The 20,308-nt window shown below is 34.3% G+C and overlaps 1 protein-coding gene across 1 annotated transcript in view; it reads left to right on the forward strand.

The window, feature by feature from the left end:
* Agps (alkyldihydroxyacetonephosphate synthase) overlaps nt 1–20,308 on the forward strand; it is a 608,793-nt gene that overhangs the window by 303,309 nt on the left and 285,176 nt on the right. Inside the window, exons 11-12 of the mRNA XM_090397415.1 lie at nt 9,192–9,246; nt 19,313–19,440. Coding sequence (XP_090253541.1) covers nt 9,192–9,246; nt 19,313–19,440 — 183 coding nt within the window. The remainder of the gene's footprint in view (nt 1–9,191; nt 9,247–19,312; nt 19,441–20,308) is intronic.

Raw genomic sequence — 20,308 nt, forward strand, 5'->3', positions numbered from 1 at the left:
GAATTTATGCCGATAAGAAAAAAACTAAAACTGTTCAAATGACTCTTCATGACTTATTTTGATAAAAAAAAAATTGGTAAATAATGTAGGTACAAGTATTTATTAAACATCTACTTTGCATTCATTTTTTATCTTTCCTATAAGAGTACCATATAAAACGAATTGTTAATACAGTAATCGATCATGGATGAATTGTAATTTTTACCATTTGATTTTAATTTAATTTATTTAATTTTTACCTGATTTGATTAACGTGATTTCGATATATGCGGTAACATTGAGGGATTAATTAACCACGTTAATCGAGGGATACCTGTGTATGTATGTGTGTGTGTATATATATGTATATATATATATATATATATATATATATATATATATATATATATATATATATATATATATATAAACTCATCACTACTATAAATCCATCAGTCAAATTCACATCCTGCTGCCTTCTTCAAAAGACATACTCTCACCTTGTGTATACGAAGTACCATGTCCATGCAACTTGTTTTACTAGGCACATACAGGAAGATCTATCAATAAACAGGTTTCTGAACATCAAGACCACATCTGGCTAATCAAATGTCACAAATCTCACCTGATACAGCATGGGATTGAAAACAGAGGTCACAGGATCAAATGGAAAGACATCAAGCTGCTACATAGATCCATATATAAACATGAACATTTATACAAAGAAAGTGCTGAAACCCTACTTCACTGATGTAGCCTCGATTGTAATGACTGCCTTACTATTCCAAAAGTGTGGAAAATTGTCATCCTCAACTGTGTTCAATAAATTTGTAATCTCTTATATTTTAATTTTAACTTATCTATTTTATTTTCCGCGCAATAGTTTCAACCTATGAACATGAAACTGTATACTTAGAGGGATTCCAATTTAATGCATGCACTCTGTTTCTTTATTCATATTTCTCATTGTTGTTTGCATTAGTGATGCCTTACAGTATCTAACACAAAATATCTGCATAATGAATTTAATTTTTACTGTGGTACACTAATAAACTTGACATTGTTAGCACATGGATGGGTATAGCTAATCTTGGGCTGTGGGCACGTTAAACAGAATGAGAAAGGTTATCCAAGCAAGTATTTGATACCTGTATGGTAGGGAAAAAACTCAGAGGAAAATTAAGATCTAGTTGGGTTGATAGTAAGAAGTACATTCTTCTTCTTATTGTGCTATCTTCTATCGAAGGTCAGCGACCATCTTGGCAAACAAACTGCACTCTTGTGTTAATCTGAGCAGTTGTGCACTGCTCTTTCCTGTCCACGTCTTGATGTTGTCAAACCATGATATTCTTTTTCTTCCTCTAGTTCCTTTGCCATCAATTCTTCCTACCAAAATAGTTTGTAGAAGTTGGTATTTGCTGTTTCTCATGATGTGTCCAAGATATGATGTTTTTCGTTTCTTGATTATTTGTACAAGATGTTTAGCTTTGCCAATGGATTTTAAGACATCTTCATTGGTAATTTTTTCTGTCCATGATATCTTTAGCATTCTTCTGTATAGCCACATCTCAAAGGCTTCGATTTTCTTGATGGTTGTCGCCTTCAATGTCCATGTTTCAACTCCATAGAGCAGAATAGACCACACATAGCATTTCAGCATTCAGCATCTAACTTCCATGTTTAGGTCTTTATTGCAGAATAGTGTTCTCATTTTCATGAAGGACTGCCGTGCAACTTCAATCCTTGTCTTTATATCTATTTTTAGATCCCACCGTTCATTAAGCCAGCAACCAAGATATTTATATCTTGACACTTGATCAATATTTTTCCCATTGAGTGTCAGTTTCATTGATGAGGCTGGATGTTTGCTGATGATCATGTATTTTGTCTTGTTGATGTTTATATTTATTCCCATTCTTTGGCTTTCTATGTATACTCCGTCAATGAGTTTTTGGAGATCCATAATGTTATCTGCAATTAGCACGGTGTCATCTGCATATCGTAGGTTGTTAACAATCTTTCCATTTATTGTGATTCCCTCTGGACATTCTTCCAATGCTTTTTTAAAGATTACCTCTGCATATATGTTGAGCAGGAGTGGTGAGAGCACACATCCTTGTCTCACTCCTCTTTTGATGTTAATATCACTGGTGGTAATGTTGTCTAATTGAACGGTAGCTGACTGATTCCAATACAGATTTGTTATTAGTCTTATGTCTTGTTCGTCTAGCCTTATTTGTTGAAGGATTTCTATTAAGTTGGTGTGTCTGACTTTGTCGAATGCTTTTTCAAAATCTATGAAACACATAAAGACAGATTTCTGTTTTTCTATGCATTTTTGTATCAATATTTGGGTACAGAAAAGGGCCTCTCTAGTACCAAAACCATTCCGAAAGCCGAATTGTGTTTCACTTAGAGTTTCTTCACTTTTTCTATAAATGCGATTCTGAATTACTTTCAAAAATATTTTTAATGTTTGGCTCATTAGACTAATAAGTCGAAAGTCACCACAGGAATTCGCTTTGGGTTTCTTTGGGATAGTGATAAATGTAGATTTGAGCCAATCTGATGGAAATTCATCACTTTCATATATTTTATTAAATAGTTTTTCAAGAAGTTTGATGTTATCTGGTTCAATTAATTTTAAAAATTCTGTTTGCACACCATCTGGTCCACTGGCTTTTCCTGTTTTACTTGTTTGTATAGCATTCTCTATTTCGCATTTCATGATTGCTGGTCCTTGAATGTTATCTTTTATATTTATAGGCTTCTGTCTAGTATCATTGAAAAGTTCTGTTACATATTTTATCCAAATCTGTGCTTTATTCTCTTCTTCTAGAACTATTTTTCCATTTTCGTCTCTTAGAGACACTATTTGCTTTTTCCTCAGTTTTCCGGAAATTTCGTTGATTTTCTTATACAGATTGAAATTATCATGTTGTTTCTGAAGCAGTTCAATTTCAGTACATAAATTTTTCATCCAATTTTCCTTGGCTTCTTTTATTTTTTTCTTGATGATATGCGTTTCTGTATACCTGGCTAGGTCTTTGTTTTTATACATTCTTCTTGTATCAATAAGAGAAAGAATCTCATCTGTCATCCATTCCTGTTGTTTTATATTATTCACATAACCTACTTCTTCAATACTTGTTGCTACGATGGCCTTCTTTAAGCTATTCCAAAGAGATTCCACACTTTTATTTTCTTCTATGTTAATCTGTTGTAATCGCAGGTTAAGCTGTGTCTTGGCACTTTTATTTATGTTCGGGTCTTTCAGTTTTTCTACATCAATTTTCTTTTTCTTCTTTTGTGATTTTTTAGCTGATTTTAATCTAAGACGTACTTCTGCAACTATGGGATTGTGGTCTGATGAGATATCTGCTCCAGGATAAGTCTTTGCACTCTTTATACTACTGTGGAATCTTTTATTTATCAGTATATAATCAATTTGATTTCTGACATTATTATGTTGGTTATCTTGAGGTGATTTCCAAGTGTACAGTCTTCTTGGTGGAAGTTTAAACCAGGTATTTGCTATTGTTAGATCTTCTTCCTGACAGAATTGGACTAGGCGATCTCCTCTGTCATTTCTGGTGCCTAAGCCATGTTCGCCAACAATTTCTCCATCACCCCCTCTTCCCACTTTTGCATTGAAGTCACCCATCACTATGTTTATATCATGTTTCTTTGTTAGGTTTTTAATCTCTTTTAGGTGTTCATAAAACTCTTCAACATCTTCTTCACTTTTGTCAGCTGTGGGTGCATAAGCTTGGATGATATTTATGTTAACGGGGTTTCCCTTAAGCATTATCCTTTCAGAAAATGGAATCCAATTTATTACTGATTTATTGATTTCTTCATCTACTGTTACAGCTACACCATGTCGATGTTTGTTCTCATCATTCCCAGAGTAATACATTGTCATATTATCTTGTTGACACTTTCCAGATCCTGGCCATCTTGTCTCGCAAATTCCCAGAATCCGGATGCCCAGCCTCTTCATTTCTCTTGTGGCATTTCTTAATTTGCCAGCTTCATACAGAGTTCTGACATTCCAAGTTGCAATTTTAAAAGTGGACACCATTTTGAGCCCGGAGATTCTTCGCACCCCTGTCCCATTTAAGGGACGCCGGGAACTTGGGGCCAATTGTAAGGGTTTGTTCGCCATGGTGGTTGTTCTGGAGATAAGGTAGAGCAGTAGTTTCTCCATTTGCTTTCTGCTCCACAGTATTACAGACGTACACAATCTAATCATATTGCCATCTGCAAATCTCTGATCACAAGCTTTTCCGTCATCATTTGGCTTCAACCTTGTGTCAGTACTGACAATGCTGCTTCCCAATGTCAGGGGCGGTGACCCCAGTAGGTACTTATTTAATGGCGGCACTACTCGCCATGTCACCGAGTTGTCATTGGGCTTTGTGAGGTTTTAAGTGAGACAGAGTTACCACTTCTGCTCCTCCACGCCCTGATAGCTCAGTCGCTGTTGGTCCACGGCTGCTTATTCGCCAGATTGCTCTGCTTATATCGTAGCTAACCTCCATATCTGAAGGCTGTTCCCTGATCCGCCACCTGGGGATGCACCCGGTAGTAGTCAGCTCTGCCCCGGGTACATTAGAGTACAAGAAGTACATTAGAGGATTGAAATATAAAATCTCACTGGAGTCTGTGAGGACTCCAATATTATACGGAAAATCGTAAAATGTTTTTAACAATATAAACTTGTCATGTAGTATTTAAGTATTATCATAGTATTTTCTACACCCTTTAAGTTACATATGAGTTAGATGATGCTTATTAAGGTGATGTAAAATCTGAAGTGTAAATTATATTCAGTAAAAAATTATATTGTTTTAATTCTTTACCCAAGTGTAAGCAGAGAAAGCTTGCACATAAATTATCTTTATGATTACGACAGTTCTGTATAGATGCTGTTGACTTCACATCATTTCCCTTGCCATATTCTGGATGTTCTGGAATGTTAAATCTAAAAATCTTATAATTCACTTAAGCATTAACAAAGCAACAAAGCTGAAAATATTCTCAGAGTTCACTCACTAACTTCTTTCTATAATTTTAACAGTGGTTACTCCAAATCTGAAGTCTTGGCCAACCAACTTGTCGAATTCCATATTATTATCCTAAGACCTCATGGAGTCAGACTCATCTAGGAGGTCCCTTCATCATACTGTGCCTTAAACACAAATTCTCTGCAGACACTACACACTCTCAGGCAGTGCATTCCAATCATTCAGCACTCTCCATGCAGAAAACCTGCTTCTCACTTCATTGCTCACACCCTCTTATACCGCTTGCAGGGATGAACCTCTTGTTCTTCCCCGATCTTCCACCATTTTATGAAAGACCTCTTCAGTGTTAATCCTATAACAACCCCTTACTAACTTGTACATCTCTCTCATATAACCCCCCCCCCCTTCTTCCTCCTATCCACCAGACTATAAATTTCATCTTCTCAACCTTTCTTCATATTCAGCATTTGAGATATGAGAAACTACCTTAGTCAATCACCTCTGGACCTGTTCCAGCATCTCTTCATCCTTTTGAAAACCAGATGACCAAATCTGTGTACAGTAGTACATACGTGGATTAATCAAGGCCTTATACAGCAAAACTCCAATATTGGAGGGAAAAGCTTCAAATATTTTTGATGATATAAACTTTTCTTGTAGTATTAAGTATTATCAAGTATTTTCTATACCTGAGTTACATATGAGGAATTAAAGGTGATGTAAAATCTTCACTAAGCATAAATTCTACATCCCATCTTCATATTTCCAAATTTTAAAACCTTACATTTTGCAACATCGAACTGGTATCCCCCACCCCAATGCCCATTCAGTCAGCCTATTCAAGTAAGGACACATCTGCCCTACTTCTGCTGAATCTTCCATGGCCACCACAAAGCCAGATCTGAACCTTTATTTTGAATGTATGGAACATGTTAGAAAAGCAGTTTTAGGAGCAAAGTCCTTTTCTATCAAATCCGAGCCAGATAAAGGATATCTGGTGAATATCTGGTATGTTGTTGACATAGACAATCCTGCACCTTGTGAAATTATTATTATTTGTTACACCTCCAAGGAGTCCGAAGACTCATCGCGGGAGGACACCTCTCCACCTCTACTACCAATCATCTCCATTAACGCCATCTACCACCCACCACCACCACCACCACAACTAGTATTTTTTGTCTGTAAATTGAGTGTGTTCTGAAGGGCCGATTTGTCTGTATGCGGGATGAAAAACCCGAGTTTCCGGGAGAAAAAACCCCGCTACCTCTGTATGAGATAGGCTAACTCACCTTCGATTGAAAAAGTCCACATAAAGATTCCTCCCGTCACGACGAGAATTGAACTTAGGCCTATTCCAATCGAAGGGCGCAATGTACCGTCGTTCTTCCAGTTGCGCTACGGAGGCGTAGCACAATCTATGCCAAACCACATGTGTTGTAATTAGGGCTAATGGAGGTCCAACACAGTGCTAAATAAAAGTTTCTAATTCAGTGGCCAGTATGTGTGTTATGTTTATATGGCATAAATTAATATGGTATGTTTCTTCTTCTCTAAGCCCTTTTTTTATAGTTATAGATCTCTTCCCATTTATCGCCATCTTTCTTTATTGAATGCTTCCCAAATGTCATCATTCTCCATCCATCTCAGTGAGCTTATTTCTCTCTCCCTCTCTCAGGTCATCCAAGCATTTGTTTCTGTCATTTCTCCTACTTTTTCATCCATGCACTACAGCCTAACCATTTCCATTTGAATTTTAAAATTTCTTTTCTTGTATTTTCATTTCTTATTTTGTCTTATAGTGTGATGTTTTAGCTCTCTATTCTGCGCTGTTTTCCTCATTCTGTGTGCGAAAGGCCACACAGAATGAGGAAAACAGCACAGAATTCATCTTTTTATTTCTTTATAAATGCTTCTTTTTCCTGATCTAAAAGTTCTTCTAGGATATACATATTTTTGTACTTGCTGTATTTTATTTGTTCTTCTGTTGTGTGGTTTTCTTCGGTGTTTGTTATTATTTTAGTTTCTCATAGTTTGTATATGATCCTACTGTATTTGCTGTATTTAATTTATTCATATTAACCCATTTGCCATTTCAATTTAGATTCACTTGTGATATATTCTAATAGTATTATTTAATAATTTGGATGAAATAATATCCATTTGGCATATTTTAATACTGTATTCAATAATTTGGATGAAATATTATCCTCTTGGTGTACCTCCTTTATTTTGAATAACTAGTTTTTCATATATATTGTTTATTAGTTGTATATAATTTTGGCTTACTCCATGTTTCTACACTGCTATGCTTTTTTTTTCCCATCTAATTCAATGGCTTTTTTTTCTTTATTATTATTATAAAATCCAAGTAATGTGTTAGGTTGTATTCTATGTATTTTTCTCTTTTAGTTTATTCGTTGTCTGCAGATAGTTGATTGCGCTAGATCCCTTTTTGAATCCAGATTGTTCATTAGTCTCAGCTTCATCTAATAATCTGCTAAGTCACTTTGTTATTAGTTTTATAAAAATGCTTTATGATAGCAAGTTTATAGGCCTGCAATTTTCTGTCTTTTCTTATTACCCTTTTTGAACAAGAGTGTCATGATAACGTTGTTTTAGCTGTTTGGTGTATCTCTTTCTCTTTTAGACATTGACTAAACAGATTTTTTTAGTTTTTTTCTATTAACATTTTACCTGTTGTTTTCACCATTTTTATTTTAATTTTATCTTCTGGCATTTGATTATTTTTCATATCTTTCATTGCTTATTCTATTTCAGACTTTTGTATTTCTGGAATACTCTACTTTTTTCCTTTTGTCTTTCATGTAATTTCATTTTGCAGGCCTTGTTGTCTGAGTGGTTAGTGTATATTCACTTTATAACTTTACTATTTCTTGTGTTTTTGTACTTTCTTGTCATTGTATTCATTAATTTTATCATTCTATGGTATTCTTCCTTTTACTTGCCATATTTGAAAACAATTCTCTTGGTTAATAGCTTCTTTCTGACAGTCTTTAAGCACTTCACGTACAACATTGATTCCTTTATCATGCATTTTTCATATTCTGATTTTGCCTTTCTCTCCTTGCATGTTCTTTATACTACTTATATCACTTTTCTTTTGATATTGGTTCCATGACATTCCCTTTTTATGTAGCTCTTGCTTTAAAGTTTTGTTAATCCATTAAACTTTTCTGCAGTTCGTTCTCCTATTCTGGGAATGGAATGAGTTATAGCTTCTTTCTGACAGTCTTTAAGCACTTCACATACAACATTGATTCTTCTATCATGCATTTTCTCATGTGATGACTCAGCTGCAAACTTCCTTGGTTTATTGTAATTACTTTAGTGTTCAACATGTATTCCCTTTTTAAATAAAATTCCCTATATGCTTTACCACCATCCCATTTAAAACTGTATGATCACTTTCACAAGTCAGAAGTATAACAGACTTATAGAGTCATTTACAGATTCTTCCATAATGCAATAAGTTCTCTTTCCCTCCTCGTACGTGCTTTCTCCATTATCCAGTTTTGTATCGACATATTTACAGCTCCATCCTCTTTAATTGGCTCAAGTCTATATCAGCACCTGACTGGGTTTTTGTCCCTTAAAATTTTACTTTGCATCTATAACCATTTACCAGTACCCCTCCCCTACCTTCTTCTTATGCCTGTCTTCCCTGAATATACAGCTTTTTTGGAATTATGCATCCACCTCATTCTATTCCTGTAAGGATTTCCTCTTCTGTCAGCCTGCCAATAATTTTTGGTTCGTGTGCATTTATTAATGTTAAGAATTCCCAACATTTATTCCCATATAAATAGCCCACATTGATTCTTGAACTAAATCTCTATTGCTCCAAACTGTTGTCAGAATTCTCATGTATGACAAATCTAGTCTTCATGTTCTTGGTACCATCTATTCTGTGCCCCCCCCCCCTCTCTCTCTCTCTGTGTGCACGTCACACCTTAATACAAGCATCCATTCAATCCAACATGTCTAATTTCTCTCAATGTATATTCATATTTACTCATTCACTGAACTGTGATTTTTCCAGGTTCCTGATACCAGATCTATTCAAAATATAGATTTTTTTTTTTTTAATTAAGCTACAGACCCTTTGCTTTTTTTGTGGCTTCAGAAAATTATAATAAAGTTGTTTAATTTTAATTTTAGGTTCCGAGGATATCAAGTGGTCCTGATATACATCATTTTATTTTGGGGTCAGAAGGTGAGTTAAGTTATTTGTTATTCAACTTTAGAACCGTTCACATCTGCTTACTGTGATTACTTCCTACCAAAAGAGAGAGAAATTGAATTTCGCAGTCTGATAGCAATTGTAACATAAAGCAACATTATCCAAATCTTGCTTTATGTTGCTGTTATTATGATACTATAATATAGATGGTGTTCTGATGAAGTATTTATTAAAAAATACTTTCCTGACTTTTAATTTTTCGAGAAAATATGTTATAATAAAGAAAAATGTAAATGACAAAATATAATTAGCACATAAAACACAGCTTTCATTATGGTAAATTATCACGATAACTACTGTGTTAGAGTAAAAACTCTAACACAGTAGTTGAAAATGTAAAAATGTATACTAAGATAATTATTTGATATTTTGCGCTTCATGTTACGGTCGTCATCTGAGATACACATACACACAAACAAAGTTATATTACAATTCACACAGTGTGCTAAAGTATCACTAATTTTGGTCAGCCATTAACACTACTATCCTAATCTCTGGTGTGTGTGTGGGGGGGGGGGGGGGAGAATTGTTGAAGAACTTGAAACAGAAGTTATGTGGGTTGAATGTGTGCCATTCATATTCTAATATGGATGGCAAATCTAATCAACCATTCTAATCTCAACAATAATGGTAGCCTAAAAAAATCTCAAAAAATATGGATAGCACATTAAACCTATGTAATTCTGTTTCAGGTTCTCCAGCAGTTCCCTACTCCAGGACTAGAAAATAATTTCAGCTCTTATTTCAGATACTTATGTGGCCATCATTAATACTGTTTATTGAATTAATTAACTAATAGTGATCTCTATCCATATAAATAACAGAACTCTAGCTTTGTAGTGTTATTTTTTCCACCAGAGGGTGTCTATTAGTGATATTACTGATGATACTTTGGCATACTGTGTGGAGTGTAATATCATTTGCCTGTTTGTGTGTGTATATATATATATATATATACAATATACATATGTATATTTCAGATGATGACCTTAATATAAAGGTCAGAATGTGCAGTTATCTTGGTTTACATTAAATTACTTATTTTAACACAGTAGTTATTAACACCATAGTTTGTCATAATGAATACCGATCACTGTGTAACTAAGGAAGAAAAGATTCACATAAATGCAATGGTTCATTTTATTTTGCATATACATATATTGCTACTACACAGAACACTGCAAAATCTGTTATAAATCATTGCCATGTGCAGGATCAAAAAAAAAGTAATCTGTTCACACATCTATTTGAAGAGCTGGTGGTTAGAGGGAAATAGAATGAATAATGAATGAGAGTAGCAGATTCAGTGAGTCAGCAGTTTTACTGTAAATGGATGTTACATGGCTTTTTTTCTCATGTTATTGTTGTAAGTCAGGTAGAAATTCCAAAACACAATTGTCTTTTTGTGATAAAGACAAGGGTTCCCAAATGAACAGGAATAATGGAGAATACTGTCATTAACAAAACTTTGGGCAGAGTTTTGAGGTTAGTGAGAGGAGTTTATTTATGTTTATAAGAATAAATGCATGTCTCTCTCTCTTAGGGTGTAAGCATATTATAAATGCATATGCCACAGAAGGGTTTCTTCAAAATTTCTGTGGCATGTTTCCAGAGATGGATAATGTAAGCAAGTAGATCTGCTGTGGATCTTAACTTGCAGAATCCATATAGGTGAATCCATGACATGTTTAGATAGCACTGAAGTGGTACATCTAATATAGATGTCATACAAAATAACATACAAAAATATTTTGGGAAAATTTTGAGAAAAGAGCAAAGCTAATAATAAGGGCAAATATCTGTTGGATTTCTGCTCAGGACATGGACTGGTTATTACTAACACCATGTTCCAACATAAAAATGTGCACAAATTCACATGGAGAGAAGAGGCTAGGAATAAGAAAAGTCTCATTGACTATGTTATTGTTGATAGTGATGTTTTCTCCCTGGTGCAGGACACCAGAGTGTACAGAGGATTTGAAATTGGAAGTGATCACTATTTAGTCTTGAGCAGGATAAAATTGAATTTCATATTGAAAAGAATAACATGTAAGAAAGTTTTAAAGCGAATAAAAGTTGAGCAGCTCTCAGATGTGAACTGTAGGCTAAAATACACAAAGATTATTGAAGAAAAAATGAAAGAGTTTGAGAACAGGAATCAAACCTTGGAGATTCAGTGGGAAACTCTGAATAAAACATTGATTGATTCTGCCAGAGAGGCATGTGGTGAGGTTATCTGTAAGGATAAAAAAATCAGAACTCCCTGGTGGACACAGGAAGTTACAGAGGCAGTGAAGGAAAAGAAGAAACCATATCAAAAGTTCCTGTCAAATAAGTCAGCTTGTGCTCTTAGAGAATATAGAGACAAATGCAAGAATGTTAAACACTGTGTAAAACTAGCTAAACAAAAGTCATGGGAGGACTTTGGCAAGAATATAGAAAATAAATATCAAGAAGGTGGCAAAATATTCTGGAGGTTGTTGAAGAAGCTTAAGAATGGAGGAAAGAGTGCTGTAAAAGGAATTAGAGATGATAAAGGTGACATGAAAACGGGAGAAAAAGATATTCTTGAAGTATGGAGTAATTACTTTGAAAAACTGCTAAATGAAACAAGCAGTGATAGCACAGTGGTAAAAAACACTGACCAGGCATGCAGTCAGAAATACATATCCATACTAGAAGTAGAAAAAGCCATCAAAGGCTTGAAATGTGGAAAGGCAGCAGGAGTAGATGATATTCGACCAGAAATGCTGAAGTATGGTGGTATAAGAGTCTTACAGTGGCTACACTGCATAGTTCAGAAAGCCTGGACAGAGGGACGAATTCCCGATGACTGGAGTAGAGCTCTCATAGTACCCATATAAAAAGGGAAATAAAAGTGCGTGTGAGAATTACAGAGGTATTTCCCTACTGAGTGTTCCTGGCAAGATCTATGCAAGTATACTTGAGAAACGGTTGAGAAGAACTGTGGAAGAAAAGCTTGGTGAAGAACAAGCTGGATTCAGGCCAAATAGAGGCTGTCAGGATCAGATCTTTACTTTACGACAAATAGTTGAGAAAGCATGGGAATATAACAAAGATCTGTATTTAAGTTTTGTCGATCTGGAAAAGGCATATGACAAGGTGCCAAGAGAGAAGCTATTCAATACGCTGTGGTTATATGGTGTCAATGGGGCATTATATCAAGCAATACTTAGTCTTTTGAGTTGTAAGTCAGCAGTTAGAATTGAAGGAAGTACAGGAAGATGGTTTAATGTTAAATCTGGTGTGAGACAAGGATGTACATTATCCCCTCTGTTATTCATTATCTATATGGATCACATTATGAAGGAAAGTGGTATTAAACATGATATCAAAATTGGAGATGTTAATGTCAGCTCTTTGCTTTATGCGGATGATGTTATACTTCTAAATAAATCTGCTAAAAGTCTGCAAGATTCTCTGACTAAATTGAATAGCTGTTGTAATAGATACGGTATGAAGGTCAGCAATAAAAAGACAAAGACAATGAAAATAGGCAGACTCATTGAAAATGTCAACTGTGTTGTGAATGGAGAACCTGTGGAACAAGTAAAACATTTCAGCTATTTAGGCACGATTTTTACTGAAGATGGTAAATTAAATATAGAAATAGACAACAGAATAAGCAAAGCTGGTATGGTGGGAAGTCAATTGAATAAATTCATATGGAATAAGAGAGAAATTAGTCGGAACACTAAATTAGCTCTGTACAAGACAGTGTTCAAACCAGTTTTAACTTATGGATCTGAGACCTGGGTCAGAAGTAAAACACTTGACCTAAGACTAGAGACCACAGATATGAGAGTCCTGAGAAAGATTATAGGCGTGAACAGATGGCATCAATGACAATATCATATTAAAAATGAGGATATTAGGAAAGAACTTGACATTGTCAGCATCCAGGAATGTGTTAGCAGAGCTAATCTCAATTGGTATGGTCACTTAAACAGAATGGGCGAGGAAAGATTAGCAAAACAAGTGTTCTCTGCCAGGTTGGCAGCAAAACGACCTAGAGGAAGACCAATATATAGGTGGATTGATACTGTACAAAGTGCTTTAGACGATAGAAATATAAGATCTGATAATGTTGGAGTCTTGACAAGTAATAGACTGATTTGGAGGAAAATTGTAGATAGGAAATTAATAATGATGTAATTTTTTCATGTAGTACTATCATATCCTGTACACCCCTTGAGGGTACATGGCAGGAATTTGATGATGATGATGATGTTGACTGTGGGATGGGATAGATGTTAGCTGAGTATAATAGGATGTAAAAGGTGATAAAGGATTGATGTTAGTACAGGATCACTTCAGAACAATTGGTGGAATCCCATCAGGAAGTAGAAGCCTTATTGATATCCAAATTGCTCATGATTCTTCTGTTTTTCTGCTGGTAGGCTACAGGAGGTATGTGGTGTACTCTTCCAGTTATAGGTAGTAGATGATTTTGCAGTGGTTACCATACAAATGTGGGATGAAAGAAATGATGCCATGAGGTCAGCCTTATTTTTAGGTGATGGTGCAATATTATCATCTTAGAGAGAGAGAGAGAGAGAGAGAGAGAGAATGACAGTTGCACAGAAATTGCCTTGAGTAGCCTCTGCAGGAAACCAGAAAGCACAACTGGCATTTATGCAAGAGGTGAGTTTTCTACACATAGTTTTTATAAAATCAGACTTGCTTTGTTAATGATTGTTTTGCATGAAATAAAAAATAAAAATAAACTTCTTTTTTTTTTTTTTTTAATTTCTGGATTCCTGATGTGGAAAGAATACATTCTTGACTCCCTTCTGAAGGTGAGAGGAGTGAATCATATTATTCTTAAGGAAAGAATTAATATTCTCCTGTTTTGGTTTTTGTCATCTCATTCAGGATAAACTTATATATGTTTCAGTATGAGAATCAATTCCTAAACAAACCATAAATGATCTCTCATGGTCAGGATCATATAATGACAATGATGATTTCAGTTTGTTTAGCCTCATCATTAATTTCCTTCAGATTTTGCATTGTGAGTTCTTCTGTGGGTTCAGATTCAATACATTTGTTAATGGCAATAATCTCTTCTTCAAAGATGTCTTTAAAATAAGATTGAATAAGCTACTCTACATCTTCTGACATTTCAAGGTAAAGATTGGCTCTAATATATGCAACTTTAGTTTTTTGTTGTTTGGTGGGTTTGGACCTTTCAAAACAACACATAAATTTACATCGCAAATTTTTTCATGTCTTTAACAATAATTTCTAAGTCACATTCTCCCATGATTTGCCAGTGTCATTCATAATTTGATGTTATAACTTCTGTAGTTCTTTTAATGTTGGCTTGCCTTCTCTGTTGATTGCCACAAAACATTGTTTTTGATCTTATGATACAATACTTAGTTTGTAGTGATATGCTGTTCCATTGGTTGAATCATTGAATTAGCATTTAGGGACAAAAATCACTTTGAAGAATCCCAAGAAACATGTAGCTATGAGCTGCTGCTTGCATTATCACTAGATAATAGAGCATTCTTTGCCAAGTTTTTAATCTAAAGATATCACTCTACTGCTGGCAAAAAAAAAATAAAAAAATAATAAATAAAGTAATAATAATAAATAATTCACAAATCATTCTTAAAAAAAAAATTAACATAGGTATTATTTCTTGGGAAAACTTTCATGTTACTCCTCTTAAAAACTATTATTTTTACTGCTATTTTGCCTGCTTTTGTTTAGGAGTGCCATGTTTTAATGCCATTGGCTATTTACTCAAGAATTCTTAGGGCATTGCAGATGTATTTTAGAGACAAATATATATAGTAGCATAATAGAAGAAAATTCGCACATACCTTTTCTTGGATGTTGTTGCCTGTCTTCTTTCTGCGGTATGCATACTTCTGCTCTTATGGTGTTGAGGGGGGGGGGGGGGGTCTTAGACAATGTGGGAGAATTAATTTGAAAAAAACCCGGTTTTTTTTTATAATATGTGCATATATTATTTTTAAGGGTGGGTGGAGCACTTTTTTTGTAGGGGGAAAAAGATGAAAAAGGGCTGAAAATAGTTACTGTTTTTTAGAGGAAGGGGAAGGGTTTATGGGAAAAAGGGGCCGGAGAGAGGATTGACGGAGTGCAAGCCATTTCGACCATGTAGGTCGTCGTCTGAACTCATAGAGGAAGTGGATGCTGTGTCGTATCGGCTTGGTGTTTCTGCCTTTAAAGTGTTTGTGTTATCGCCTATTGGTCGGGGTTGTGACCTAATTTTTATGTTGTGAAGCTTCCAACACTAAGAGGTTATGTAGGGTCGGCAGACATTGATTGAGTTCTCGTCACATTTTATGGCTATCATTTCTGATATTCTAAGCATTGTTTCATTGTCTTGTCTGTCTATTATGATGGCCTTCTCGATTTGCGGGGTATGTTTTTGTTCAAAGGCATGAACTACTATTTCTGTTTTCACTGTACTTTGTATTTTATTTTTCTTTTTGATGTTGCATTTTTTAGTGTTTAAATGTTCTGGAATAGGGATGTTACAGTCATGGAATTGTTCTTGTAGTCTTGCCCATAAAGACCTGATGGTAGAACCTGTGTGGGTGATATCACAGTCTTTTTGGCAGGAAAATTTGTAGACTACGTTGTGGCATTCTAATATTTCTTTGTGTGTGTGTGTGAGATTTAGTGGATTTTAGAAGATTTGCCAATTTTTGGTTTGTGGTGAATACCAGTTTGTAGTCAGTATGTTTGAAGATGTATTTGTAGACTTTGTATGTGTTTTGGATGTATGGCAGTTTGATAACTTTTTGTGTAGGGAAGTTTGTTTTGGTTGTTGGGTTGTTTTGATGGGTTTTTGCTGTCCTGTTTGCATAATTTATTAGTTGTGTGGGATAGCTGCAATTTTCAAAAATCTGTGTTAGTTTTATTTCTGTGTTGAGATAATTATAGTTAGTTGATATATAAGCATTTATGAATTGTGATAGGATGACTGATTTTTTAACAGAATATGGATGGTATGAGTAGAAATGGAGGTAGTTTCCGATGTGCATGGGTTTGTGCTATATTTTTGTGGCTATTTTGTTGTTTTTTCTGATTAATGTCAAGTTTAAGAAATTGATGTATTTGTTCTGTTCGGTTTCTGTGGTGAATTTTAGTCTGTTGCTGTATCTGTTTAGGGATGCTTGTAAGGTGGTGATGTGTGTAGGTTCTCCAATGCACAGAATATCGTCCACGTATCTGCCATAAAAGGTGATGCTGGAGGGAGGGAAGAGTAGAATAAGAGTGATTCTATGTGTGCTAGGAATAATTCTGCTAGTTGTCTGCTGATGTTTTGGCCCATAGGGAGTCCGAAATTTGAATATACATGTTGTTGTTGAACTTGAAGAAGTTTGCCAGATTATTATTAGCTTGATTAAGTTTATAATATCATTAGGTATTAATTTTGTATGAGAGTATAGGGTGTGTGTACGATGTCTAATGTTCTGGGAACGTCCACGTTAGTGTATAATGAAGCTGCATCCAGTGAAGTGAGGATGTCTTCCTGGAATAGGATAATGCTATTTATTTTTTTGAAAAGGTCGTCCGTATTTTTTTTTCATGGAGTTTAATTACAACATCTAACTAGCCATAAAAATAATAAAAAAATTAACAAGTACGAATATACTCGTATGTCGATTACGGCTGGCAATGAGATTACTCGTATCGACCTTGAAGGAGTGAAAGTGCTTGCCGTGCAGAGCGTAGCAGCAAATGTATGTATACTCGTAGTTGGTATATGAGCCTCACACGCTAAGTACGAATATATTCATATGTCGATTACTGCTGGCAATGAGATTACAGATTACTTGTATACTGACCTTGAAGAAGTAAAATTGCTTGGCGTGCGGTGTGGCAGCGAACGTGTTAATAGCATTGATCATTTTGGATAAGATGGATATCAATAGTAGCTGTGTTGACTTTTTTATGACATGAACAGTTCCATGATGAGAAATAACATAGAAGACCTTCATTAGGTCACATATAGACTGTTGTGCAGTCTATATGTGACTTTGTCAACTTTCGTTGCCTGGTTTTCAAGTGGATGAGATACTGTAATGTCCAGAGACAGGTGGTTTGTGGTCTCTGGATGTTGAGCATGTAGGAAATGCAAATTGCAAAGACTAGTGTGCATAGGAGAGGCAGAATATGATTGAGAGATATAAGTTATTAAGGGATTATCACAATTAATGTGGATGATTTTACATGGAGACAAACAAAGGGAAAACAAGAGATCATCTGTGGAAGCTATATAAGGAGAGTGTGAGCAAGGGGTGAGGAGCAATTTTTTGCTTGTAGAGGGAGGGTGGGTGATTGGAGTATATAGACATTTTTTATTTAATTTATTTATTTGTATGCAACCAGCTATATTTTTACTTCAGCAGGATAAAAGAGCTTTTTAGATATCTAAAAATTAAACATTTTCGTTCTTCATATTTCACTTTATCAAAAAGTGATCCAAGATATTTGTAAAACTTTTAGGTCAATGGAATGATGGGATGAAAACAACCTTAATTACCTACAATCATATAATATATTTCCACATTTAAACTAGATCACTTCAGTGAATTTTCACACCTACTATACCAGGAAAAGGAATTTTGGGAGCTTTGAGTCTTGAAAAAAGGGATTTGCAGAAACCTTTGTGACTTATACTCACTGTCTTGTTGATTAGTCACTTTCATCACTTACATTTTTATTATATTCTTAATCAGAAGAAACAATTATATTTTATAATTATTACACAATTCTGATGGCAAAATATTTATTATTATCAAAATCATAATCCTCAGGCATTATGGAAGATATTGATAAGAAAGTTCATTTTAGTTCACTTCGCTGCTGTTCAAAACTATAAAGTTTCATGAGCACAGACTTTTATTTGTCTCTTAAGTGGAGAAGTGTAATATTATGTTTTGAACTAGTTTAGTCTCTAAACTATCTGATATGACTTTACTATTACAAAAATTATCCAGCTGTGCAGATTTTTGTTGTTAGCACAATAAAATCAGGATTTTTCAAAAAGCTGTTACTTCATCATCATCAAATTCCTACCATGTACCCTCAAGGGGTATACAGGATATGATAGTACTACATGAAAAATTTAAATCATTGCTAACTTCCTATCTACAATTTTCCTCCAAATCAGTCTGTTACTTGTCAAGACTCTAACATTACCAGATCTTATATTTCTATCGTCTAAGGCACTTTGTACAGTATCAATCCACCTATATCTTGGTCTTCCTCTGGGTCGTTTTTCTGCCAACTTGGCAGAGAACACTTGTTTTGCTAATCTTTCCTCGCCCATTCTGTTTACATGACCATACCACCTGAGATTAGCTCTGCTAACGCATTCCTGGATGCTGACAATGTCAAGTTCTTTCCTAATATCCTCATTTTTAATATGATATTGCCATTGATGCCATCTGTTCATGCCTCTAATCTTTCTCAGGACTCTCATATCTGTGGTCTCTAGTTTTTGGTCAAGTGTTTTACTTCTGACCCAGCTCTCAGATCCATAAGTTAAAACTGGTTTGAACACTGTCTTGTATATATACAGCTAATTTAGTGTTCTAACTAATTTCTCTCTTATTCCATATGATTCAATTGACTTCCTACCAGCTTTGTTGATTCTGTTGTCTATTTCATATTTAATTTACCATCTTCACTAAAAATCGTATCTAAATAGCTGAAATGTTTTACTTGTTCCACAGGTTCTCCATTCACAACACAGTTGACATTTTCAATGATTCTGCCTATTTTCATTGTCTTTGTCTTTTTATTGCTGACCTTCATACCATATCTATTATAACAGTTATTCATTTTAGCTGTTACTTTTCTTTGATAATTATCTTGTGTTATAATAATAATATAAAAATATTAATTCAGAATAATATCTTTCATTTTTATTTATCAAGTAAAATATGGTTATTTCTTTTATTTTACATTAGAAATTGAGTGCAGTTTGTTATAAGCTGTTAATTTTGAATTCCTATTTTGAAAACAGGAACATTGGGAGTAGTAACAGAAGTTACTTTGAAAGTACATTTACTACCAGAATGCAAAAAGTATGGTTCTGTTATATTTCCTACATTTGAACATGGAGTTGCCTGCCTTCATGAAATAGCTCATCAGGTAGTTTGGTCTTTAAACACATAATTAGGAATCTATGTAGAAGTTACAGAGATGAATTGAATTAAAAGAAAAATATAATTTCTTGTGTAGTATTTCATTTAAAAATCTATTTTTAACTTGAAAATTTAGTACTGCTATAGTTAAATCATGTATTTTCAAAACTTTACTTATTTGATATTCTTATTAGAAATTCAATATTCTTAGAGTTAGACTAGAAGTATAAATTATAATCGTATTAGAGAATAATTATATGTGATGATTGTTTTAAGAATTCAACTATACACTTTGTTGTATAATATTTGTATATGTGCTCTTCGTTAACCAATAATACAACACAGAATTTATCGGTAACTAGAAATTTTAATTAGGGATTATCAAATGACAGCCTAAGGTCGTGATGATGATGATGTGATGCCCTTCAAGTGTTTTGCAGATTGAAATAACTTTTTTTAAGTGTGCACTTTCACAAATCTCCTATTCTGGCATGGAGAGAGGAAAAAAATCACATGAAATTTGCTAGTTTTGCAAGTGATTTCAGTGTAATTTCAATATCAGATTACTATATTTTTCTGATTGCACCCTATTGAACTTTTCTTAATATATTTTGAGATTTGCCAGTCTAAAAATATATACATAGAGAAATTCAAAAATAGAAAATAAATAAAAACTACATTAAGTTGATACTTGATTATTAAATTTTAAACGTTTTCTTCATTTTTGGTACGCAATCATTTTACTTTAGGCATTCTGCACAACTTTTCAGTCCAGATGATGTCCTTTGGTTAAAAACACATGGATTTGAATCATTTTAGGATACAAATAACCTTCATAAGCATTCAACTGTGAGTTAACCATTTAATATGGAGGC

Source organism: Typopeltis vanoorti, chromosome 9, assembly GCF_054136105.1.
Source record: "Typopeltis vanoorti isolate ZY-2024b chromosome 9, IOZ_Tvanoo_1.0, whole genome shotgun sequence".
Classification (NCBI taxonomy): Eukaryota; Metazoa; Arthropoda; class Arachnida; order Uropygi; family Thelyphonidae; genus Typopeltis; species Typopeltis vanoorti.